Raw genomic sequence first — 24,283 nt, 5'->3', positions numbered from 1 at the left:
CTGCACAGGGGTTGAGAACAGCTGGAAAGTCAGGGTCATGCGTTTGATATTTTCACTCTGCACACATAGAAATACACCCAGTGCCAGTGTACAAATAGTTGTTAAAAAGTTTTCCCACATCCCCATCATCACTGTCCTCTAGGTCTCCTGGGGATTACCAGCTTCTCAGCCACCAACTGCATGAGAAAGTCACATTTACAATCGCTTTTTAATTCAGACCAGGAGGTTGGTTTTGAAGTTAATTTCCTAATTCAGTGCATTTTGTTTCCCATCATGGTGCAGTCTCATATCTGGTGAACTGAATTCCTTTTGGATGTGCTCCAGGAGTGTACCTATCATGCTCCAGCTGTTGGCAAGCATTCAGTTAATTGGACGAGAACAGAGCAACTCCAAAATCATCTCACTGTGAAGCACATTTAGTGTCAATGTTAGCCAGCAGCAGCTCTTTTGTTTTCCATATCTGCTCTAATTACACCACACTCCTTGTTAATGTAGGCATGTTTACCTGTCAAAATGATCCAGACTTGCTTTTGTGTCTATAGAACCTGTTCAAATATTTTTGGCAAGATAGATTTTGATCAGGGTGACAGAAGTAAGTTAGGAGGCAAGGACACATGCAGATTTGCTGGCACCTCTGTGGGGACAGTAACCTCCAGGAAAGACAGTCTCAAATGCAGTCAGAGTAGCACCTTCAGCCCCAGGCCATGCCTGAGAGACATGGGTGGGTTTAGCACCAAACTGCAGTATTGGAGCTGGCTTCAAAATTCTCCTTCTCCCCTCTATAAAATGCATTAAGGCTTCACTGAGTAACATCAAATTCCTCCTGGAGCAGAGGAGTGCACCTCCCCAGAGATTTAACCCTCCAGTCAGCTTCTGCTCCCACTCAACTATCCCTGACCTTCCCTCTCACCTGACACTGAGATTTAAAAACCTTCTCTCCCTCACACACAGAGCATAATCTAACTTTCTTCTGCTTCTCCAGAGCTCCAAGACTGACTCTGTGCTCCAGGAATTCCAGCTCCTACAGACAGAATCAGAGCAGGGGTGGGGTTCTCAGTCTCCACACTAATACTAAGTCAGTTCTCTCCACTGCACTGAAACTTGGTCAAGCGAATAAATGCATTGGAAAATAGGGCTCAGAATGCCATAAAAAGGGAAAAGAAATCTGGCCCATGTTTCCAGGTAGTGGCATGTAATGTGGAAGATGATCTCAGCACTAACCATTTCAGACAAATAATCCTTTACCCGTTCTTTCCATTTAAGCCTCAGCTCCATTCATTTTTGCCTGTGACTTAGATCTATTTTCGGAAACCTTAAAAATATACAGGGAGTTGCCAGCCATTTTTATTCCAATGCAGGAACATTTTATACTGATGGCATTACTCCTGGCTCTTGCTCAAATATCAGGTTTTTTTCAAGGTGAACACCAAGCCCTGACCCATGACAATGTCACATAGGTAAGTGCTGCATGTTTCATGCTAGAACATGAAGTGGACTCAAACCCAGAACTTCACTGTGCAGAAGCTGCCTAGAGCAGGAGTCTAATCTGGGACTGCTGATGCTACCTCTCCCACTCAGCTGACACACTCACAAGTGGAGGGAATTCCCTCCCACCCTGTTAACATCACAGGGTGTGATACAGTCAGGGATCCATGACTGAGAGAGGAGTGCACGCCTGGGCAAGCCTAACTCCACACAAACTCTCTGCACCCAGCATTTTTTTCCGTGCAATGGAACACAATGATGCACTACCCAGAACACACCACCCAGCCCAGATAGATGAAGGCATGAGAGATGACATAATTTATTTTTCTTAGGCTTTTGTTAGACACATGGTATCTCTGATCAAAACAAAAAATGCAGAGAATTAAGGCATTTAGGATATTTGTACAAGCAGAGTGAGTGGGTAAGATAGACAGACATAGATAGATAGATAGATAGATAGATAGATAGATAGATAGATAGATATAGATCACAGATTGACAGGTAGGCACATACACAGATATATGTGTTCTTGGCTGTTCTCTGTCACAGAACTTCCTGTCTTCAGCCACAGACACAAAGAAGGAGACAGTCAGTCCCAATTATGCCTGTTCAGTTTCAGGAGAATTTTTCTGTCTTCATAAGGAACACAGACTTCTACCTTTAAAACAATGTTTTTCTCTCACTTAACCCATTTCTGTTTCTTCATTCTTAAGAAAAGAAAATCTCCTGAGTTAAAATGACAAGGATAAAAGCTAGTGATGTCAAAATTAGTTTTTTAAACTCAAATATATTTTGAGATCTCCAAGCCCAGGAATATTCCCCTTCCCCATCATACATATTCCCTGCATTTCCCTGATGACAGGACCTCAGCACAAGGTGTTTGATTGAGTTTGGAGCTGATTTGCTCCAGAGAGGTTTTCAGTCATACAGAGAAACTGAGACAGGCCCCATCCTGGACTGGGCATGCAGACCCTGTCACTACCACCACAGACAGTGAAGGACAGAATTAGAAACTGAACTCACTTTGCCATAGAGCTCCAAGGGCTTCCACTGGCTCACCTTAGTATTTAATTTCCTGCAGTGTGGTTGGCACTGTCAGAAAATATGGAGTTGGATAGTTAACTTTGCTTTAAAGACAGGAATATGTACTAGGTGGTTTCTTGAAAGTCCATTCCTATTTTCTACTAATCCTACTACTGGATGCATTTGTAGGAGCTGAATGCTTCCAGAAGCATAAATAACTACGGAACAGGATGGTGTAAGGTAGGACAGAATAGCAAGGTGGAGGATAACACAGAAGCAAACTTGTCCTTATCATTGGTCATCATATCCTCAACTCAATGTTTACAGTGACACAATTTATAGTAAAAATAGATTAAAATACAGTATAGTATAGAAAAGACATAATAAAAATACAATTTATAGTAAAGATTTCAAGCAATGTCAATTAAGTAAATATTTCATTTCAGCAACACAGACAAGAAGATCCACTTCCATATTAACCAACACATGGTCAGACACCACCTGCACAGCCTGCCAAGGTAACTTGAGCTTTCTTGAAACAAAATTTAACCCTGTATTGCCCCACTGCAACATAAAAAAATGGTGAAGTACATCACCAGACCACCAGCAACCCATCTTGCCTATTGACTTCAGGGAATGTAAAAGGCCAAGTGTGAGGACAGAATATATGTTCAAATCACCTGAATCTATGCCAAAGCATAGATGTGTACTGTGTCAGTTTCCCTTCAACTGAATTTTCTGACCATTTCCATTTTAAAGAACTTAGAGGAAGTAGAGTAATGAAATACAAACAAGGTATTTATTTTCTTTTAGAAGATTTTTTTTCACACAAGCTGTCTTTCTGTGAACATTAATACTGTATTCACACAGGTCTGTATTGCTGACAGTAAACTTTTTGACTGAAGCAGACAGGACATTTCTGTCTGATTAGCTAGGGCATTTTGAGTTTTGCTGACTTCATGCTTTAATGCTAAAACACTTCAGCAGAGATGAGATTTGATCTGGCAGAAGTCTATAGGTACATGGACAGGTGATGTCTGATCTGTCTTCCTGGAACAAAAAAAAATATGCAGTAATGGTTTTAATCATTTTTTACTGGTAGAAAGAGCTACCTCTGGACTGGCTCTTTGCATCAACAGACAGATTTGTTTCTGGTCTGATACTCAGTCCTAAATCTGGCTTTACTACTCTGGCGAATGATTACTTTTCCACTTTCACTTTGATTTTGCCTCGGTTTTTTTCCCAAAAAAAAGGAGTCAAACTTTCCTGGGTGATTTACCCTGGCTATAAGAAGAGATAATCCTGTACAAACCAGTGGGAATCAAACACACCTTGCTCCTCTCCCAAATATGTCATAACCTAAACTTCCATAAATTCTACTTTGTAATCTTTTCTGATCTTCTCTCTACATTATTTCATATTTGTCATAAAGTATTAAGAACTCTCATAAATCCCAGTCTTCCTACATCACAGTACTGTGTCATTTTTATCTCACACAGACCCAGGAGACATGGCATCACATCATGCCATAAAACCAAAATGGGAAACATTTAGCAGAAAAGACCACCTATATCAACAATCACCTGAAGAAAACATGCCATGCAGAGCACTGAAGCAGCCTGCAGTGTGTAAGCACCAAGGGAAAGCAGCCTCATGTGGAAAGTCATCCCTGTGCTGTGGGAATGGAATCAGACTCAGCACATGACCCCGATTTCCTCCTGCACACACACAGATCAATATCCCATTGATATTGATAGGATAAACCAGTCTCTTAGATGAACACTCACACCTCACAAAGCTCCACAGGTACCTGTCCCCCACTCCAAAGCTGTGGCCACCCATCCTCTGCCAGGCACAGCCCTGCTGCCATCTCCCCTCTCAGTGTGCAGCCACGAGTTTTCACACGACTCAGCAAAGATCCCAGAGCTGGGATAACTGCACAAAGGACCTGGCAAGTTCAGTACTTAGAAGAAGAATCTCCTCTCCTGCCTTGCCAAGACCACCCGATTACCTCAGCTCTCTAATGGCACAGATTAACAGAAATTAATCCAAGTCCCCAACAGCCCACAGCTCTCACAAGGGTGCCTGAGCACTTGGTTGTCCTGGGGCCTTCCTTGCAGCACAGCTGGGTGTAAGTCTGTAAGGTCCTGATGCTGTCATTAGAACATAGCACTTGACTGCTGGGTCCTGGCACAGCTCTGCATAAATTCATTTCAGTTCCTAGTGCTGCACCCTGCAGCATTGGGAATGAAGAGCAAACTACTTAATGAGTGATAATCATCTTGTATATATAGCTTTGAAAAGAGCTCAGCATGGTGAGGAATTGAATATCTTTGTTTTCCTATGCAAAAATAGCTCATGGGGAACAGCCCACTTTTGTATTCCAGTAAATCCAGCAAAATTTATATATTATTTTACTTTTTGTCCAGTAAACTGCAAGACCATTCTGTTTCCTTTTAATATCAGTCGCAGGTGTGTTTTATTTATTATACTTGCTTGTATTCTTCTCTAGGCTGACTCTCTTCAGAATTTCAAGTCTACTTTATGGTAAAACAAATCTAATATTCTGATACTATCTGGAGGCATAGGATTGGTTTAAATCCAGATTAAGACAATTCATTTTATTCTGTAGAGCAGAGGTTCATTTAGTCTCAGTGTCTCATTTTCCTTACCTATAACACGAAAACACTGGTTTCTCTTGTTTCAGTAACAAAAAGTTACATTGCAGTTACTGACACGTCAGGCAGTTGGCAGGTGTGTAAGGGAGGGTATGAGTCCAAATGATTATATATACAGTACTGTATTTATGAAGTTTTTAACCTTGTTTAGGGAAAAAAAAAAAAAAAAAAAAAAAAACAAAACCAGATTTTGCAGATATCCCTTTATCATGTGAAAGTCTGCCCAAAGATTTATGAAGTTTTTAACCTTGTTTAGGAAAAAAAAACCCAGATTTTGCAGATATCCCACTGTGGTCATCTGAAAGTCTGCCCAAACAGATTTCAACTGAAGGATGTGCTGTGAAATCAGCCTAGTTATTGTCCTTCTCAATAAAAGTAATAAGAGCCCATCTCACTGAATCTGATTCCGTTCCTCCCAACAGTGGTGCAGACTGAGTGATTTACTGTAACTGAGACAGAAATCTGACTTTTTGAGTCAAATTCTAGGATAGTTTGTGTATCTAGGCTCCACAGAGCTTGGCTCTTCACTTTCCAAGAATTTATTTAATGCTCAGAAATGGAGGAAGAACATTTCACTGGCAATATCTGCTATATTGAGAGCTAGCTTTACCTTTTAAAATTATCAGATTAATTTCATTTTGTACTCTTTTATATAATCCACAACTTTTGACTAAACTGCCTTGTGTGTAGAGCGATTTGGAATGAAAGTGGGTATTACAAAAAAGTAGATGTCTGGTAATGATAATCTGGTGTGATTTTGGTGAGGGGCTTCCCTGTGTTTGTCCTCAGCTAAGAACATTTCATGTATTTCAGCTCTGCCTCTAAAGTAACTGTAGTTCAAGGCATTAATATTTCATGAGGCATAAACGGTTCCCCTTTAGGAAAAGTAAAAGCAGTTTTTCCTGTTTGTGAAATTTCCACATTGCCAAGAACAAGAAAGCTTTCGAAACACTATCTTTGCTGCTTGCAGAGCTTCACTGCCTTATAGGGTCTGAATCCCCTGGATTCACGCTGGGGGCGGGCTGGGAATGCTGGCTTTTCCTCCTTCTGGGTGATTCTGGGAGGCCTGCAAATGATGTCATGGTACATTTTAGGCTACAATAACAGGAAATCATCAAGTGTTTACACTGGCAGACTGGGCTGTGATGTGATTTTCCTCCTCTTCCTCTCTGCCCCCCCCCACCCACCTCGCCCCTGCCAGTGACTTCCTTGATATATCTGCTTCCTCTGATTAAAATACTACAAGGTGGCAACACTGAAGGAGGAAAAAGGGAAGTGGGGGAGGGAGACAGAAAGGCATATTTAAAAAAAGGATTATTCCCCTCAAATCACTGACAGAGAGCACAGTGCTCCCTCTCTGGCCCCACACATTTTGTTAGTGCAGTTGCTCAGAAACACGTCAGAAACTGGCCTGCTGAGCAACTGGAGGATGGACCGCTCCCAGCTGAGACATGAAAAAGAAACTCTCCCCTCCTAGAACAGATGAGTCACAGAAAAGATCTCCCTGGCAAAGTTTTCTTTGAATTTTCCTGCTGCACAGGCACATCTAAAAATATATGCCATGGGTTGATGGATTTCAAGGAGGAGAAGCCCACATTTTCAGGGCTTGGGTCAGAGCAAGGATACAAGTGACTTTTACCCAGAGTCTGTATCACAATCTGTAGCAAACATCAGTTTTCAGTTTCAGTTTCAGAGGCAAGGGAGGGTGCTAGGGTTCAGGTCCTGCTTGTACCAGTGATGAACAGCGTGAGTGTTAGACACCGTGTCCTTCCCACCCTGTTAATACAAAGGCAAGGAGGAGGAAGGTGTAAGGTGGTATCCAGAAGACAAGGGATTTCAGCGAGGTAAAACAGACTAATTGGCTCCAGGGTATTTTACATTTCCATGCCTTTACAGAACCTGCCATTAGCTCAGATTGTTGGAGCATGGTGTTAACAGCATCAAGGTGGTGTGCTTGATCCCGAGTGGGCCATTCTCTTAAGAGCTCCACACGATTATCCTTGTGGGACCCTTCCAACTCAGAATATTCTGTGATTCTGTGATATACTTCCAGCTCATTGCTATTGCACTGGGTTAGCAGAGTGCACACAAGTAGCTCCAGGTTGGAGGAACATTAAGGAGTACCTGGGAGGGGCTAAGTCTAGAGCAGATATCAGCATTTTGCAGGAGTTTATGGAGCATGTCTCATTTATAGCAGTGTGGAAGGGAGTCTGAGATGAGAAAGACTGCAAATATTGAAGAAGATTTCTGTAAATGAAAATATGTAAAAGAAGCACACACCAGGGATCTCAGTGCTCTGAGCTGGAGGACCATGACTGCAAGAATGATCAACTCCCAGTTGACCCTGAAATTGTGCAGGATCTGCTGGTCCAGACGGATTTCCACAAATCTAATGGGCCTGATGGGATTCAACCAAGAACTCTCAGAGCTGCTGATGTAATTGCAAAGCCCCTCTCCATGATTTTTGAGTGTCTTGGGAATTTGGAGAGGTCCCAGCTGACTGGAAGCTGGTGAATATTGTCCTGATTGTCAAGAAAGACAAGCAGGAGGACCCTGGAAACTGCAGGCTGGTCAGTCTCACTTCAGTGCCCATTAAAATAATGGAAGATATTATTCTGGGAGTTATTGAAAAACACCTGGAGGACAACTCAGGCATCAGTCACAGGCAGAATGACTCCATGAGGGAGAAGTCTTGACTGTCAAACATGTTTCCTTCTATGACAGAGTAGCTCACCTAGCTGATCTAGGAAAGACAACCAATGTAATCTTTTTGGACTTCAGCAAACCTTTTGATACTGTCTCTGACAGTATCCTCCTGGATAAAATGTCCAGCATACAGCTGAGTAACCACGTTATGAGATGGGTGAGCAGCTGGCTCGCAAGCTGGGCACAAAGAATTGGAGTGAATGGGGCAGCATCAGGCTGGAGACCTGTCACTGGTGGGGTTCCACAGCTCTCCATCCTTGGCCCAGTTCTCTTCAACATTAAAAGTTCAGATGCAGGACTTGAAGGAATACTAAGTAGCCTTGCCATTGATACTAAATTGTGAGCAGCTGTTGACTCCCTCTAAGGCAGAGAGGCCCTGTGGAAAGTCTGGGACAAATTAGAGAAGTGGGCATTTACCAGCTCTGTGAAGTTTAGAAGGGCCAGATTCTGCACTGGAACAGAGCAGCCCTGGCTGTATGCACAGAGTGAGGAACAAGAGGCTGGAGGGCAGTGCTGGGGAAAGGGACCTGGGGATCCTGGACAATGGCAAGTTGAATCTGAGCCAGCAGTGCCCTGGCAGCCAGGAAGGCCAATCGTGTCCTGGGGGACATCAGGCACAGCATCACCAGCTGGGCATGGGAGAGATTGTCCTGCTCTGCTCTGCAATTTCTATGGTCTGTTTTCTCCATTTATGCAGCATCAGCAACACCGACAGTTCAAATTTTGCTGAGAAATCTCCCAAATGGAGATGAGCCTGAAACACTCATTACAGTAAAACTACTAGGGTATGGAAAGTCTTTCTAAGAGTACCATGGCTCTGTTCAGTGCATTTAGAAATTGCAGGTTTCCAGTTCATAAAGCTCAAGAACAGGCAGACAGGAAACCTTTTAGAAAAAAATACAGTCAGAGGGACTTACTCTATGATGCAACTGTAAAGTGCAATTTACAGCAGTTAGCAGAAGGAACAGGAACCATAAAGATGTGATTTCACCACTCCAAGTTACTCAAGTAGTTATTTATGGTCAGTGACAAGCTGATACAAACTGCATTAAAACCATGGGTGCTTTGGCTTAATCATTACTAATGATGTTATTACCTGAGGCATCTAATCAGGACTGTGAGAGAAAGACTACCACAGCAATGCTCACACATTTATCTCCCAGCATGAGTCTACCCTGGTCCAGAATAAATGAGAAGATTTTGCTCCAACCAGGTAGCTGGGATCTTAAGCCCACTTAAATAGGTACTTCACTCCCAGACACACTCAAAATGAAGCACAATCTCACATGCTTTGCTGAATGAGGGGTTGAGGTTTTCCTCTCTTTAATAATCCCAAAGATAAATTGTAAGGGTTCACCCACTGGTAAATTGTGCAGACCAATTAGCTCATCTTTGGGAATCAGGCTCTCCAGGGCAGTGGTCACAGCACCAGGCCTGTCTGAGTTCAAAATTCATTTGGACAATGATCTCAGGAGTTGGATTCAGTGATCCTTGAGGGTCCCTACCAACTCACTGCATTCTATAATTCTATAATTTCCAGGTCCCCAGCAGGGCCAACGGAGCCAGTCATAAGCACAGAAAAGCCTAAGCCCCTTCCTTTCCTGGGCTGCACTGGAGTCATCAGGGAACCACACCACAAACTGCTCTCATGATGGGTAATACCAGCAGGCAGCAGGGCTTCTCCCTTATCATTCACTGCTCCTCTTGCTGGGAAACACACAACTAAGAGACTCCATGAGACAGAGAAGGGAAGGACTCTCACCCTCTTGGCAAAGCCATGTTGCCAAGCACAGGCCCCATTTCCCCATCACTTCTGTGCTGTATGAAGCTGTGTTGATGTTTTCCATGACAAGCAACTCCTCATGCTTCCACACTGGGGAGTGCTGGGAACATGAAAAAGGAGGGGGAGCTGTATTTACTCCATGCTGATTCACAGGTCAGTTCAAGTTAGCAGGACTGGTCAGCATGCATGAAGTAATTTTTTACTGAAAAATAAAACTTAAATGATATTGTATACAGATTTTTTTACTTCCTAAACAAAATAATCTTAGCATATCATCCTGCTATATAAACAACAAGAAGACCATCCAGTTAAAAGGGGAATATTCCTAATTTATATCTATGCCTCAAATAAGTAAATTACATTAAAATGGTATTGAGTGGTGTAGACTATGTACTTCTTTTGGAGCCAAAAACACCCCATGTAGATATTTTGTCTAGTAGCCTAGTGACTTTGTTACATAAAAGTCAAGAACTGGTGAAGGGCCTTGAGGGGAACGTGGATGAGCAGAGCTGAAGTCACTTTGTTCACCCTGGAGGAGACTGAGGGGAAACCTCAATCAATTTACAACTTCCTCCTGAGGAGAAGAGGAGGAGCAGGATGATCTCTTCCCTTTGGTGACCAGGGACAGGACCCAAGGGAATGGCCTGGCATTGTGTTAGGGGAGGTTTAGGTTGGATATCAGAAAAAAGTTCTTCACCAAGAAGCGTGCTTGCCCCACCTTGAGTACTCTGTGCTGTGTTGGGCATCCAAAGGAGGGCCAGGAGGAAGGGGAGAGGTCTGGAGGGGAAGCCTTAGGAGTGGCTGAGGTCACTTGGTTTGCTCAGCCTGGACGAGACTGAGGTCAGACCTCATTGTGTTCTTCAACATCTTCGTGAGGGGAAGTGGAGGGGCAGCTACCAAGCTCTTCACGCTCGTGACCAGTGACTCGAGGAAATGGCACGAAACTGAGTCAGGGGCCGTTTAGGCTGGCTATTAAGAAAAAACTTTTCACCCAGAGGATGGCTGGGCCCTGGAACAGGCTCCCCAGGGAAGCGGTCACAGCACCGAGACTGACAAAGCCCAAGAAGCGTTTGGACACCAAACATTATGGGGCACACGGTGCGGCTGTAGGGGACGGCCCTGCGCTTTCTCGCAAGGCTTCCCTCGCCCTGATTCAGGACACACCTCGCCGTCCCTCAGCTCCCCGCATGCACACGGGGAGGACGCCTTGCCCCGAGCCCTGGGGGCCGCAGAGGAAGCTGCCGCCAGCCCCGCCGCACTCCTGCAGCACCCGCGGGGCCGGGCTCGCCTCAGGCGGCCGCACCCACAGCGAGCGGCGGGCGCGGGAAGCGGAAGCGGCGCGGGAAGCGGGCAGGGCCGGGCCGGGGCGGCCGCGGGAGGCGGAGCGAGGAGCGGCATGGCGGTCCGCGCGGGCCCGGCCTGCCGCCGCGAGCGGCCGAGCTCGCCCCCCGCCCGCAAGCGGCCGAAGCCGCTGCGGACGGTGGTGGCGTGGAGGGGCCGGGCGGAGTGGGACCAGGTGATGGTGGGGCTGTACTGCGGCGACAGCCGGCTGCAGCAGGACGCGCTGGACCGCGTCTCGGCGTGGAAGAGCCGGTACGGGCCGCGGGCAGCGGGGCGGGTCTCGGGGCCTCCCGTGTGTCCCTGGAGCGGCCGCTCTGTGCCCTGGGCCCGGCCGGGGAGCCGAGCGCAGCTCCCCGCCGGAGCAGCTCCGCGGCCGGGGCTGTGTGGGCCCCGTCTGCTGCGCTCCCTCTTCATTGCGGGGGGCTCCGGGCGCGCAGCTTATGCCGGGAGCACGGGGCCCTGTGGGAGCAGTGCGGGCAGAGACCCTGCATGCCCGCTGCTTCACGGGCTGATTGCTCGAGGCAGGGAGCATATCCAGCGCTCCTAAATTGCCTCTGCTGCATCCGTACACCAGACCCGCCTAGGTAAAGCATCTTGTCTGCGTGCTTGGCGTATCAGTAAATATTCATTTAACGTGTGCTTAGGAGTAACCGTGTAACCACTCTGTTCCAATAGAACCGTCCTGGAAAGAGCCTTTGATGCTGTCTCAGCATGTCATTTCTTAGGCTGTTATGTACCACAGAGCACAAAATGTAGTGGAAAGGCTGCACTTTTAACAGGGTGAGTGTATTTGTGTGAGCCTGCTCACCTGGTTTTCCTTTGCCTTCAGGTACGGTCCAAAAATGCCTCTTGCAGTGGACTCCACGGCAGAACTGATTCGCTGTAAGGTCCTCGATTCATCTGGCAGATTGAAGTCACACGAGCTCATCCTCTCTTATGGGCTGGCTCTTGTAAGGTAAGGGCTCTCAAGACCCTTGTGCTTTGAGAGAAAGGCCTGGACAGATGTCATTATTCCACTGTCTGAGTTCACTTTGCATCTCTGAGACCACAGGGTTGTATAGTACACGGGGAGTTTGTCTCTGGAGTTCCAAGTTTCTCTGCAGCTGTTGATAGTAATTTATTTTTTCTGTAACCTGCATGCAGATTTGTCAACTTGATCACAGAAAGGAAACAGAAGATGGTCAACATTCCTCTGAGACAATTAGCGAGAGAGGTAACTATTTAATAAGAGTTGCTTGATAATTTATAGGTTATTAACAACACTGAGTGAATGAAATTGTGGGGATCATTCTTTTGTAACCAAAGTAACAGATATAGATGTTTGTTTATTCCAGCTGCAAAGTTTTAAACAGGTTTGTTGCAACTGGATCTAAAACTTTGTTCTTTGAAGTCACAATAAGAGTAACAAAGGCTGATGATCATTAAAGGTTTTTTCCTCACATGTGATCAAAAGTCTTGATTTACATGTGTGTAGTCCCACTTGACATACTGTCACAAGTTTTGCTTTCTTGGCTTTCTTGAGATAGGAAAAAGAGCTAAATCTGAGGTTTGCAAATCCTATTTTTTTGACAAGCAAGGCTGTACATCAAAACACTCACATTTGCAGGTATTTTCATCTTGTGTCTCTTTATTCAGATGAGCTTTTCCACTCATGTATGGAGGAGGAAAGTTTCAAGCTGTAATTGTAGTAGCAGGACCAACTTGAGTCCTTTTACTGCCAGCTGCACTGAACACCATACCTGGGACTGAACAAGTTTTGACAGTGAAGGACAGACAGTGTTTGAGACTCTTCTGGATATGTTTGTGCCCCTGCGTGAGAATGATGAATTTATTTTTATTTTTTTCCTGGGTTTTTGAGAAAAGCTCTGCTTCTCACTTTTTAAAACTGATCAAGCTTAAAAGCAAAGGTATTGCATAGTTAAAGGTAGTTGTCCTCAGGAAAGTTGCAAAAAACTGCATGCAAATTACAGTGTAAATTTCAGTATTATACGTGATATTATTTGTGTCTTTGATACATAGTTATCCAGAATGTCTCACCCATTTAAATGTAGTTTAACTGCCTCTCAGTTACATTAAATTACACGTAACACCTCTGTCTAAAAAGAAATCTCTTGTTGCATGTAACACTGAAGGACCTAAACTCTAAAATACAAGTATTTGTAGGGATCTTGGCCACAGGAGGAGTGGCATCGGAGAGCTGGGGGATCTTGGCAGGGGAGCTACAGCACAGGAGTGGCCAGGAAGGTGCTGTTCCCACCTGCTGGAGGCTCTTGCAGCTGTGCAGGTGCAGTGGGAGCAGAGGGCTCAGGTGCTGGCTGTTGTTGCAGGCGGACATCCCCGTGTGGGTTGTGGATCTCCGTCACGAGCTGACGCACGGGAAGCTGCCGCGGCTGGCCCTGTGCCGCAAGGGTGAGTGCCACCAGCGGCTGCCACTGGGAGGGGTGGCCTGGGGCACGCTTGGGGTGGCAGTGCCAGAGCTGCAGGACCTGAGGGGAGCACCCCTGCCTCCGTTTTGGGGTGCTGCAGGACAGGCAGTGTGCTTGTCCTGGCAGGGAGAGTTGTGATACCACACTGAGAGGATTTGCCGCTGCCCTGCCGGGATAGCTGAGCTGTGTCCTGTGGCTCCAGGGTAAACGTTCAGAGGCTTTCTCCTATCCCTGAAACAACAGCTATCCTACTCAAAACAACAGCTGGTTGCAACAGTTTGGTGCTTTTTCTTTTTTACAGCACAGGAGGTTCGTCTTGGGGAAATAGGTAGAAGCTTTTCCTGATGGTTTAGTGATACCTAAGACTCTTAAAAAGTCCCATTTATGGAGAAATGTGGATACTGCAAGCCTGAGTGAATGACCAGCTCATAGCATTCGAAGAGACTCTTGGAAATTTTGGGTTAAGGCTTAAGAATCCAGTTAAATAATCTCCAGCATGGTCCTTAGATTGAACTGGGAAAATGCTGATGGAAGTAGAGGCATTTTCTTTCCCTTCTGTTTATTGTATGCATAGTGTAGTCCCTGCACAAAAAAAAATTTGTTATTGTTGTAGATGCTGTGTTAACCATGGTGATACTAAAGTGTTGACTCATTTTCTCATCAGAATGCCACTGCAGCAACCTACTTGCTGCTTAAATTTGAGCTAGCTTGAGCAAGGTGCAGTGCCATAGCAGTGTCCAATCTTTTTTTTTCCCCCCAAAAAAATGATGGGTAGTTACCATGTCCGTGATACTGGATTGGGCTTTTTCTTTCTGGTGGTTGGTTTTGGGGGTTTTGTTTGTTTGTTTGGGTTTTTTTTAAACTTGTTCACATTTTCATTAATGGAGTATTTTGTGTTTTTAGCGATGTGATTTGTGATTTCAAAGAAATCCTCACTGAGACGTTTTCTGTTCTCTCTTAGGTTGTGATGTTGTGCTGGACTGGCTACGAAAGATGTATTGGAGCCGCCAGCTGGGCAATAACTTGTGTGAAGAAGATGAGAATGAGGAAGAAGAGCAGGAAGAGGTGGAAGCAAATGCAGATGGGGATGGTGATGCATGGGAGATGCAAACCCCGCAGCGTGAGGCCTGTCAGAAGCACAAGGAATTCCATGGTAGGTGTTCCTAGAACAACAGCAGATACAGGGATTGGATATGCTAAAGAAAGCAGTCTCCATGTGTCATCTTCTAGCATAAAGATATACCTTCAGCTCAGGTTTTGGGATTCCTCTTTGGATTTTGGTGGATTCCTGGTGTTTACTGACTGGTTTGGCAGTATTTCTCCAAATTTTTGCACTTTGTGAATTGCTATAGTGCTGCTCCAATTGATGCTAAATGCCAAGTACAAGGAATACAAATGTGCATCAGAACATAAACTGCATATGGGAACAATTTCTTCCTACACTAATCTAGAAATTTGGTTTTTATTTGTCTGTGTTTATCCAACTTACTTGTCTCTGGCTACTGTTAGTGATAAAATATGGAGATCATGGTTCAGCCCCACTTGAGAAAATTCATGTTGCTGGATAAGTCTGGGAGTTTTGGGAGCCTTCAGTGTGTTGTCTCAACAGAATTGTTGGCTTCGTTTCACCAATGCCTTCCTTGATTGTAAATTTGGCAAAACTAAACAGCTTCCTTAGATACAAAATTCCCTCACATAGTTGATCTTCTGCTTAAATTATATATTTATGTTTATTTCTAGAAAAAGTCAGAGATGTTCTGACATCTTACAAGAATGAGCAATTCCGGGTAAGTGGACTCTGATGATCAACATTTTCAGTAATTCTCTTTTTCTTTTTTGGACAATATGTTTTCTCTCCTTTGTTGCCTTAGTTAGTTCCTTGCTCAGGTCTGTCTGCTAGTGTTGTCATACATGGCTTGCCAAAGGAAAACTTCACTACAGAGAACAAGGAATTTGAGCTCTTGACAGGTCCTAACGTGGGCACTTTGTTCAGGTTTATAAAGGAGATCTGTTCAGGTTTATAAAGGAGATCTGTGCTTATTGGAGATTCCAAGAAAGGGGAATATCTGTGAACTTTTTCAGGTGCTGGTGATGAAGTACAGGTGGCATGTGCATCTTCTTGTCATAGCAATAATGTCTTTGTAATGGGAATGTATTTTCTGTTAATGCTTGAATTTTTCCTTCACTCAGGTTATGCAGGCTATGCCATCTCTTTCCAAGTCTCGAGAATTGTGGTCTGATTCCTCTTCAGAATTGGACTGGATTTTGGCTAAGATCAAAGACCTGATGCAGGAAAACAGGTATGTCTCAAAGAGCTGAGGTGAAAGGTCTACAGCTGAACTGGGCTGTAGACCTATTAAATTGCCTTTTCATAGTGTCCTGTAGCTGATCATAGAGAAAGCAATTAGTGCCTCTTTGAGGACTGAGTTGTTGATGTGTGCTAATGAGCAATGGTCCTTGTGCCAGGGGGTCTCCAAGGTGTTGTCCCAGACTTAGTGATGCTGGCCCCAAGGCAAGCAGCATCTTCAGGGTCTTCAAAAGCTCCCAAAACTCCCAGGGCTGAGCTCTTCAAAAGCTCAATCCTGCAGAGATTTTGATTTCACAGGAACCTTTGGAATTCTTCAAAACTGCAGGGCAATACTTGGCATTTTCTATATTTTTTATCTTTCTATTACTACAGATCCTCTAGGACCCTAGTGTGTTGAGACTTCCTTATTACCATATAATTTTGCATGGAGATCTTGACCTGCTTTGAGAAATCTAAATGGTGTAACTGCAGAGGGGAAAGAGTATCATGTCACAGATAAGAGCTGTAACTCCTGATGTTTTAAATATAAATATATATGCCATACAAGAACAGCATTACCAGATCTCTCAAACAAAAAATTTCTCCATTCCCTCCTCACAGTTCCAGGTGTTTGGCAGTCAGATTTGTTTCAGAGCTGGGGCAGGTGGTGTTTTGATAACATAAAGGAATAAGTGGCAGTAATAAGTCTCTCTGCTCTAGGGCAACAGTGGCTGAAGCTCTTCTCAGTGATGGCTTTCTCATCCCAAAGATGGATTGTCTGAAGATGCTAAATATCAAGTATGAAGGTGAGTGCTTTATGCTTCACCCAAGTAGAAGATGCTCAGCTTTTCTTATGTTATGTTCTTATCTTATGGTGTTATGACCAAGTCTGGTCTTCTTTCCTCGTTATATTGAAATCTGTAATTGGCTGCATGTTTTTTGTATATCTGGGTTCTTAAACATCTTTTGCCCTGTTCTCCAGAACCCCTGTGGCCATGCTTAGCTACTGCTTTTGCATAAATCTCTTGGGATGGAAGGATAACTCTTCAGCACTGAATATCTAGCCAAAACATCTTTCCAAGCTTGCACCTCTACCCTTTCCTGCAATACTTGCTGATTTCAGGAACTCACACTAGTTTCTCTTCTACACTGAAGATTTGAAGCAAATCAAAATGGATGGGGTTTTTTGAACCTCATTCACCAGCTGCATCTTATGCATATGCTACCCATATTGGAGTTGCATTTATTGTTTGCAAGATATTTAGGCACCTAGAAGGAATGAAAATAAATAAATTCCCTATTTCACAGCCAAAGAACTTTGCAAGAAAGATTCTCAAATTTCTATGACTATATAATTGCAGAAAAATTTTAAAGCTTCTTGAGATTTTATGTTGCTTTGCTCAATGAATCTTCTCTTTGCAGTATTTTTTTAGATAGAGTAGCTCTTAGTTATGTGTGAAATAAACTGAAACTGGAAAGGGATTAGCAAAACAGATAGATCTTCCTGTGTTACTAATTTCCATGTGCTAACTGTCAAATTGCTAATTATTTTACTTGCCTAGCATAAGAAAAATAATAGTTTCAGTGAGAACTTCAGGAAATATCCTGGAATCAGTGATCTGAGAACAAACCTCTTTAGTTTGAAGCAAGTGTCACACCTGTATTTCATAAAAAAATTATAGAGCACAAATTTCTGGCTTATCTGATTCTTTTTTTTTCTTCTTATTGCAGCAAATAAAGAGGTAGGGCAATTCAAAATTCCCCCAGCATTTTACTGCTTTTGGCAGCCTTTGCTGTCAGGCCTCCTTTCACGAAATTTTACACAGATCCTAATAGAGAAAATGTTTGTAGAGCTGAAGGAATGTTCTGACTCTTCAGAACTCCGGCCTCATTTCTTGATCAACTGGATTTCTGAGTTGCTGACTGGCATTGCCAAAGTCAACGCTGGTGAGTGTGTCTGCAGCTTCTGTGTTTAAAAAAGCATAAGAGTTTCTTCTGTACTAGTGTAAAACTGTACTGGAAAAGTGGTGGGAGCTTTATACTTAATGAGTACCTTTTGTCATGTGAACAAAAAGCTTTTATTGTTGCATTTCTTAGACTTTTCACCTGCACTTTGTGCATGTCATGTATTTCTTAGCACAGAATTGAAATTGTTATTGATAAGTTTGCTGCAGCCTCCTCAAGATAGGAAAAGCAAATCTCTCACAGGAAAGATCAGGCCATTAAGTGCTAATTTCTCCAGATATCAATACTTGTAGGAAATAACATCCTTATATGCTATGTGCTGCTGTTACATGTGGTGTGTTATGAGATCCCTGTTCCCAGTTCTTTTCTCCCTTAACAGAAACCTGCCTTTATAAGATACTAAATAGTGTTGCTGTCTTTTATTGATCCTATTACAGGACTTTTATGCCTTCTAAACTTACACACATGTAACAAGTAATATTTTGTTTTCAGTTCCTGACTCTTTAGAACTGGTAAAATTGGCAGACTGTATGTTTCATTCCAGAGATGGGCACTGAAGGGCCTTAATTATTCAGAGTGTCACAGGTTTCTGCTAACAGGGTTTTTATACTGTGACATTGTGCATCCTTGCAGAGGTTTGCACCCCTTAATTTTGGTGCCTCTTCTATCGTCTCCTGGTCTGGCTCAAAGATTTTGCTCTGGTCTGCACAAAGATTCTGGCAGTATCTCAGGCAGTCATAGGTTAAGATTTGGTGCTTTCAGTCAGTGCTGAGCATATCTGTGATGTAGCAAGATCCCTGAATGCTGCTGGTTCCCAGCTGTTAAATCCTCTGTTTGCAGAGCTACCTGGAATGATACTGGGTCCCAGATGCAGTACACTGCATTTACCTGTTCAAACACACTTTATGGCTTTCCTGTCTTTTGTGACATGCACAGGGAATGTCTGCACTGCTTTGTGCTCAGGTCTGGTGGAGCTACCTGAGCTGTCCATGTGTTGTCAAGTCCTTTATAACAACCCTGATGTTGTATTTGGTTGGTACATCTGGTCGTGCACTTGGGTTAAAATGACAGCTTATTTGAGGATGGGTTCTAGTAAAAATGCAGAGGGATGAAGGGTATATTTTCTACGAGTTTTGAGCATCCTGTTGTTTTCATTATCTTCTTTGAAGGGAAGAAAAAACAACAGTGTAACAAGCAGGTGTCTGTGAAGGAGCTCTTCCTCCATAGAATTCCTTTGCAGTGGATAAGAGTGACTGACAGTTGCTTGCAAGCTCCCTGCTGGGCAACCCCACATCTTCTTCAGCTGTAAGTTTGATGCTGTGACCTAGAAAAGGAACAGCAAACAGTGCTCTGTAACAGCTTTGGTTCCCTAGTGATCTGCTGAGCTATAGCTGCATTCCCTTGCCTTTCTTTGCATCTTGTAGAAATTGTAAGAGGTGCATGTCAAGCCATGCTTGCTGCTGTTCACCTCTCCATTGATTACACACAAAGAAGGAAAAGAATTTTAAAGGATTGCACCTTTCAGATGAAAGCAGAAGTTATCTGGGGAGGTATTTAAAGAAGCAACCTGTTCAGAAGCAAAGTGACTTGGTAGAGATGTGACCTTATTGAGGTGATAAGAGTTTACCACAGCTCCTGACTTCTATACAAGTAAAGCTAACTGCTGTACAAGAAAACAGTAAAGCAGTAATTCAGTTAGAAGCATCCCAAGTCCTTAATTTTAATCACAGAGTATTCCAGTATCCACTGACCAGGGCATAATGAGATTTTGCCTGTTAGGTGAGTTATGTGACCCAGCTGTCCTGGAGAAAACAAACACTTAAAAGCAAAAAAGACTCCAGATGAAGATTTATCAACCCTTTTAAGACTTTTTCATTGCCCTTTTTCCTCTCCAGGATCCTCACGATCATGAGACCTCGCTTGTCACGTGCTTCTCGGAAGAACCTTCTCTATCTTGCTTCCATTTACACAGAAGGAGGTGCCCCTCTGTCCAGTCCAGGCCTCTCTTCAGATGGCAGTGAACAGCCAATTTATACTATAGAGAGCTTACAGTGGAGAGCCAGGCAAGAAAATCAGGTTAAAAATCAAGGGCAGACTGTAGAGAAACAAGAAGATGTGCCAGAGAGAGACAATGGTGTAGAGGAAGTGGAAGAGGAGGAAGAAGAGATGGTGACTGAAGCAAATGCTTTGGAAGGACTTGCTGATACCATGGTGGCCATTGCTGAGAAAAGGGCAGCACTGCAAGGCTCTGCCTGGCAGATCACTGCAGGTAAAAAGTGACTCTAAGGCAGTCTTCATCACTGACAAATGTTAATTGAAATGCAAACACATCTCAGCCCTTTGGGGCCGGCCACAATTAAACTGTGCTTCAAAGTCATCTAAATGCCAAATTACTGAAAAATGTGGGTTTTCCAGTGTTTTGTTTATGTGCAGGAGTAATTTCACTTAAGCTCATAAAATACTGAGAGTGTGTTTTCCAGGAGCATGCTATTACTGTCCTATTTTTTTATTAAGCTTTTCCAAACTGTTTAAAATTTCAGTGTATCCAGCTGCTTGGGCAGCATATATGCCAGCTGAGAATGGTGAAGAAAATATGGATGTTTCTTGGACTTCTGTTTGTCAGACTTGGGGGTATTTGAAAGCACAGTTTGTCTGTGAACCTAAGTTCCATGCTATGGGAAAATGGTTGTTGTGACATGGTGGCAAACAAAAGAAAGGAGAAAGACAGGGTTTTAGAAGGAATAAACAGCATATCCAGTGTTTTGTTAGCTTTGTTACAGTAGCTGTACTTTCTCACTGGGGTTGGAGGTCTCTGTAGCTAAGAATTTTGGATGAGTCATGGAGGGACTCAGACACAGGAGGAGGAGGTTGGTGGAGAGGAGTTGGAGTCAAAATGACATTTAAAGGAAAAAAAGCAGCCACTAGAAGACTGAACTCTTGTACTTCATTCACTGGGAAATTTTCTCAAGTAAAAAAAGAAAAGAACAGACTTAGGTATGCTGATGTGGACAGCCTGTTAGAGGTGGATGTTTTGAAAAAAGAAGCAAAATTGTCCTCTGCTTCTGTGACATTGGTGCAAATCATTTGCTGAATGGCTGTGTTGCTGGGGGCAGAATTTGTGGAGTGGAGGAGGGTGATCTTGTGTTTCAAAAATCCCTTTGGGAAACTCAGACTTCTTGGTTTTGTACTGTTTTTATCTAGATGAAGTACGATGGAAAGACTTTCCTCTTGGGAAACTCCCAGGGCAGACAGATGACCCTGATGGTCTCATGTTGGATAATTATTCTATGATGTCCCTGCTTGATCAGCCAGTGAGGGATGAGTGGAAACCTCTCAATACAAAGTGAGTAATGGTGTGGGTGGGACTTTGCCCCTGAACCATGAAATGCATTTCTCTCTCTGTGCCTTTTAATATACCATGTGAAAAATTAGGGTTGAGATTTCCTTTTTATTTCTATTTAAATAGTTTGACTCAAATATCTACTATTGTCTCTAAACCTAATCCTAATGGTATCCTTTGAGAATGCCACCTTCTAATATTGCTATCTTCACTCCTCCTGCTCTTTTTTAAAAGAAACCATTCCAAGCATTATGAAATACTGCTGTTTAGCAGGTATCAGCACAGCCCCAGCAGGCTTGAAAATTGAATTTTCTATTACCCAGGGCTTTGTTCTTCAATATGTTGGCAGTGCCCAGTGACCTTTTAGAGCTGTAGCTAGTAATTTAGAGCTGCAGATCTGACCTCAGTAAAGAAACACAGATTGTCCTGGAAATAACAGGGGCATTCTATAAAGCTTTAGTCAGATCACCTTTGTTATTAAATGAAGCTCATTGGAGATGTTTCAGTAGGGTCATTATTTCACACATTGAAGTCATAGGAACTTGAATATTGTAAGCTGTCAAATCACTTTCATCACATACATATAAACCTATCTCCTATTATTTTAATCCAAGAAATGCTTCAGAATGTGAATGAATTGTAGATTTTTTCCTTAACACTCGATGGGACAACCTTCTAATCACTGATTTCTTTCTGTGGTTGGTGGCCCAATCCAGTAGCAATGTGAAGAGCTGAGAATCATGCAGCCTGGGGTATTTCACTGAAGAAATCTTACACATGTTCACATTTTCACATATTCAGAGTTGTGTTCAGATCCCAAGCTTCCAGTTTCAAATCTGAGAAGGATTTCTATTTTTCTCCATCCTCCTGGTTGTCCTCCCTGGCATCAAATTATTGGCCTTCCCTTATCAGTAACATCCTGTTCCTTTGGAGGAAGATGCCCTAGACTGCATTTTGAAATATGATTTAGTCATGGTGAAGACTGATAGTATATTAATTGTAAAAAGCTACAAGCCAGTTTCATAAATTTCAGACTGTTTTTTGAACAGTAATGTATCATGCAACTGATATTACTAGAAAATACTCGTGTAGAAAATGAGAAAGCACCTACCAGGCCAAAAGTGACATCTGTTTGTTTCTGCACCTCTTTGTGTGGGGAAAGGGGCAGACAGTTTGTTCCCCTCAGATTACAGCCTGGCAGGAAGCCAATTAAAAAAAACCTTAGAAAGAAACATGAGGAAAACCTGTTGCTACCACAAACAGAAAGGAGCAGAATCTAATTTATTCCTGTAGCTGTGCCTGGAAAAAATCCAGGTTTCATCAGGAGTACTACAATGGCAGCTTGTTCATTACTCTTATTTCCCTTGCATAGCAGCTCCTCCATTTGCCATGTGGTCTTGAAAGGTGGTCTGACTTCCCCAAGGCAGAAGGAAGAAGATTAAACACTGCTAATGTGCTTTATTCTCTTCCTCACAGCTCTGCAGAATTGAATATTCCCATGACAGGAGGATTGTTATGGACCCAGAACGACTTACATAAAATAAAAAGTGGCCTTCAACTTTTCTGAGACAGCAGCAGAGTGCTCTGTGGCTTTTAGCATTGCACAAGTCTCATGGAAGATCTAATAATGGTGGTGGGAAAACAGTCACTCCAGGAGAAGTTGTTGTTGCTGTGATTTATTGATTTTTACCATGTAAAATCAATGTTTTTTAAAGGTCTTGTGTTTTTAGTTACATGTACAGTGACCATTGTCTTGCTTAACCAGTTGAAGCTTGCCAAATAGAGTTAAGAGTATTTTGGAATCCCTCCATGTTCCTTAACTTTTTCATAAATAAATACAACTGAGTGAAGGCAAGCCTTGCTCCTGGGTGCTGTTTCCCAGTTTTCACTCTGGGAAATGTCCTCTGGCCCTCATCAGTGAGACTGTTAATACATTCCTATTTCATTGATGCTGGTACTATCCTGGAGGAGTGATTGCACCAGGATAAGATCGTGCTGCAGTTTTCACCTGTCTGCAGTTTCACATGAAGCTTCAGGGATCGATCCTAGCTAGAGCATGGCTCAGTGTGATACATAAATATCTTTGAAATGTTTTTGTCACGATGTTTTTTCAAGTGATAGTCTTGAAGCCACTACTGTCTCTTTTTGATTGAAGTGTTTTGCTTCATGTTACTTCTGTTCCTGATTTTGCTGATATTCATAACCAACACTGTGGTGTTTGCTGAGAGCTGGTGTGATCACTGCAGAAAAGGACTGAACTAGTACCTTGCTGCAAAGTTGTGGAGAAAAATGGCTTCCAGATAGTTTTTCCTAAATTCAGTTTTCTTTACCTGTATTACAAGTTCTTGGAACTTAAAGAGGCTTCTGCAGTTACCTGTCAACACCCCCAGGAGTTTAAGTGTATATTTATTGCAGGACTCCTCAGTAAGAATTTTTTTAAGTGCATCTGCTAGAGGGTAAAACAGAGGCTTTCTCTGAGTCCTTCTAGCAGTTTTTGGGTTTTACTAAGTGGAAGGAATAACACATCAAGAGAAGGGATACAAAAAGGGACATAGAACTTCAGCAGCACATTGCAGAGGGGTTGAAATGCATGTTTAGAACAGCAGCTTCATGGATGCTTTGCACTGGCTCTCAAGTAAAGGCTTAGCTGGATGGCCAGAATGTAAATATTATTTCTTTATTCCTTCTCTAGTTTTTTGTTATCCTGCTCTACTGCAGTTGCTTGTTACCACATATCCAAAAATGGAACATATGTTGCATATTTCCTTCTATAAAAGCAAGCAGTGCCAATGCAAAGGAAATAAACTTTCTGTTAGGAGGGATTTTTCATGGAAGCTCTTTCCTTTTAAAGTATTTTTAGAAATACTTATTTTATCCAGTAGTTAATTAGGCTTATTTAGGAAATTTTGAGTGAAAGGGATTTGTTCCTTTATTACTGCATTTAGCTGAGTATGAAATTACTTCAATTACTGTATTTTCTATTGCAAACAAGCAGAGCAGTTCAAATAGGGATGTGTGCTGCTGGCACACACTGTGCCATCTGTAACAGTTTGTTTTACTCACTGGAGAAAGTGCATCTGGTAAAATCCTGTGCTGCTACTACTACTACACTACCTTGATCAGCTGTAGTTACTGCCTTGTGTATCTGCCATTACCCCACCCAAAAAAACTGGGATTTTTTTCAGTCAATCAGCAAAAAACCCCCCCAAGAAATAACTTGGACAGACTGCAACAGTTGTTTTGAGCAAA

The 24,283-nt window shown here is 43.1% G+C and overlaps 1 protein-coding gene across 1 annotated transcript; it reads left to right on the top strand.

The window, feature by feature from the left end:
* Positions 1 to 11,055: 11,055 nt before the first annotated feature.
* LAS1L (LAS1 like ribosome biogenesis factor) lies at positions 11,056 to 22,889 on the top strand. Its single transcript, XM_041396769.1, has 13 exons — positions 11,056 to 11,268; positions 11,846 to 11,971; positions 12,160 to 12,229; positions 13,344 to 13,425; positions 14,404 to 14,595; positions 15,183 to 15,229; positions 15,633 to 15,742; positions 16,450 to 16,535; positions 17,461 to 17,676; positions 18,864 to 18,999; positions 19,590 to 19,963; positions 20,896 to 21,037; positions 22,511 to 22,889. The coding sequence occupies exons 1-13, from the start codon at positions 11,072 to 11,074 to the stop codon at positions 22,599 to 22,601; spliced, it is 1,869 nt and encodes a 622-aa protein (XP_041252703.1). The 5' UTR covers positions 11,056 to 11,071; the 3' UTR covers positions 22,602 to 22,889.
* The last annotated feature ends 1,394 nt before the right edge of the window (positions 22,890 to 24,283 follow it).

The sequence above is a fragment of the Onychostruthus taczanowskii genome, unplaced genomic scaffold (assembly GCF_017590055.1).
Source record: "Onychostruthus taczanowskii isolate IOZ18803 unplaced genomic scaffold, ASM1759005v1 scaffold13, whole genome shotgun sequence".
NCBI lineage: Eukaryota > Metazoa > Chordata > Aves > Passeriformes > Passeridae > Onychostruthus > Onychostruthus taczanowskii.
The sequence above is the reverse complement of the archived record's forward strand: the minus strand, read 5'-3'. Positions and strand labels throughout refer to the sequence as shown.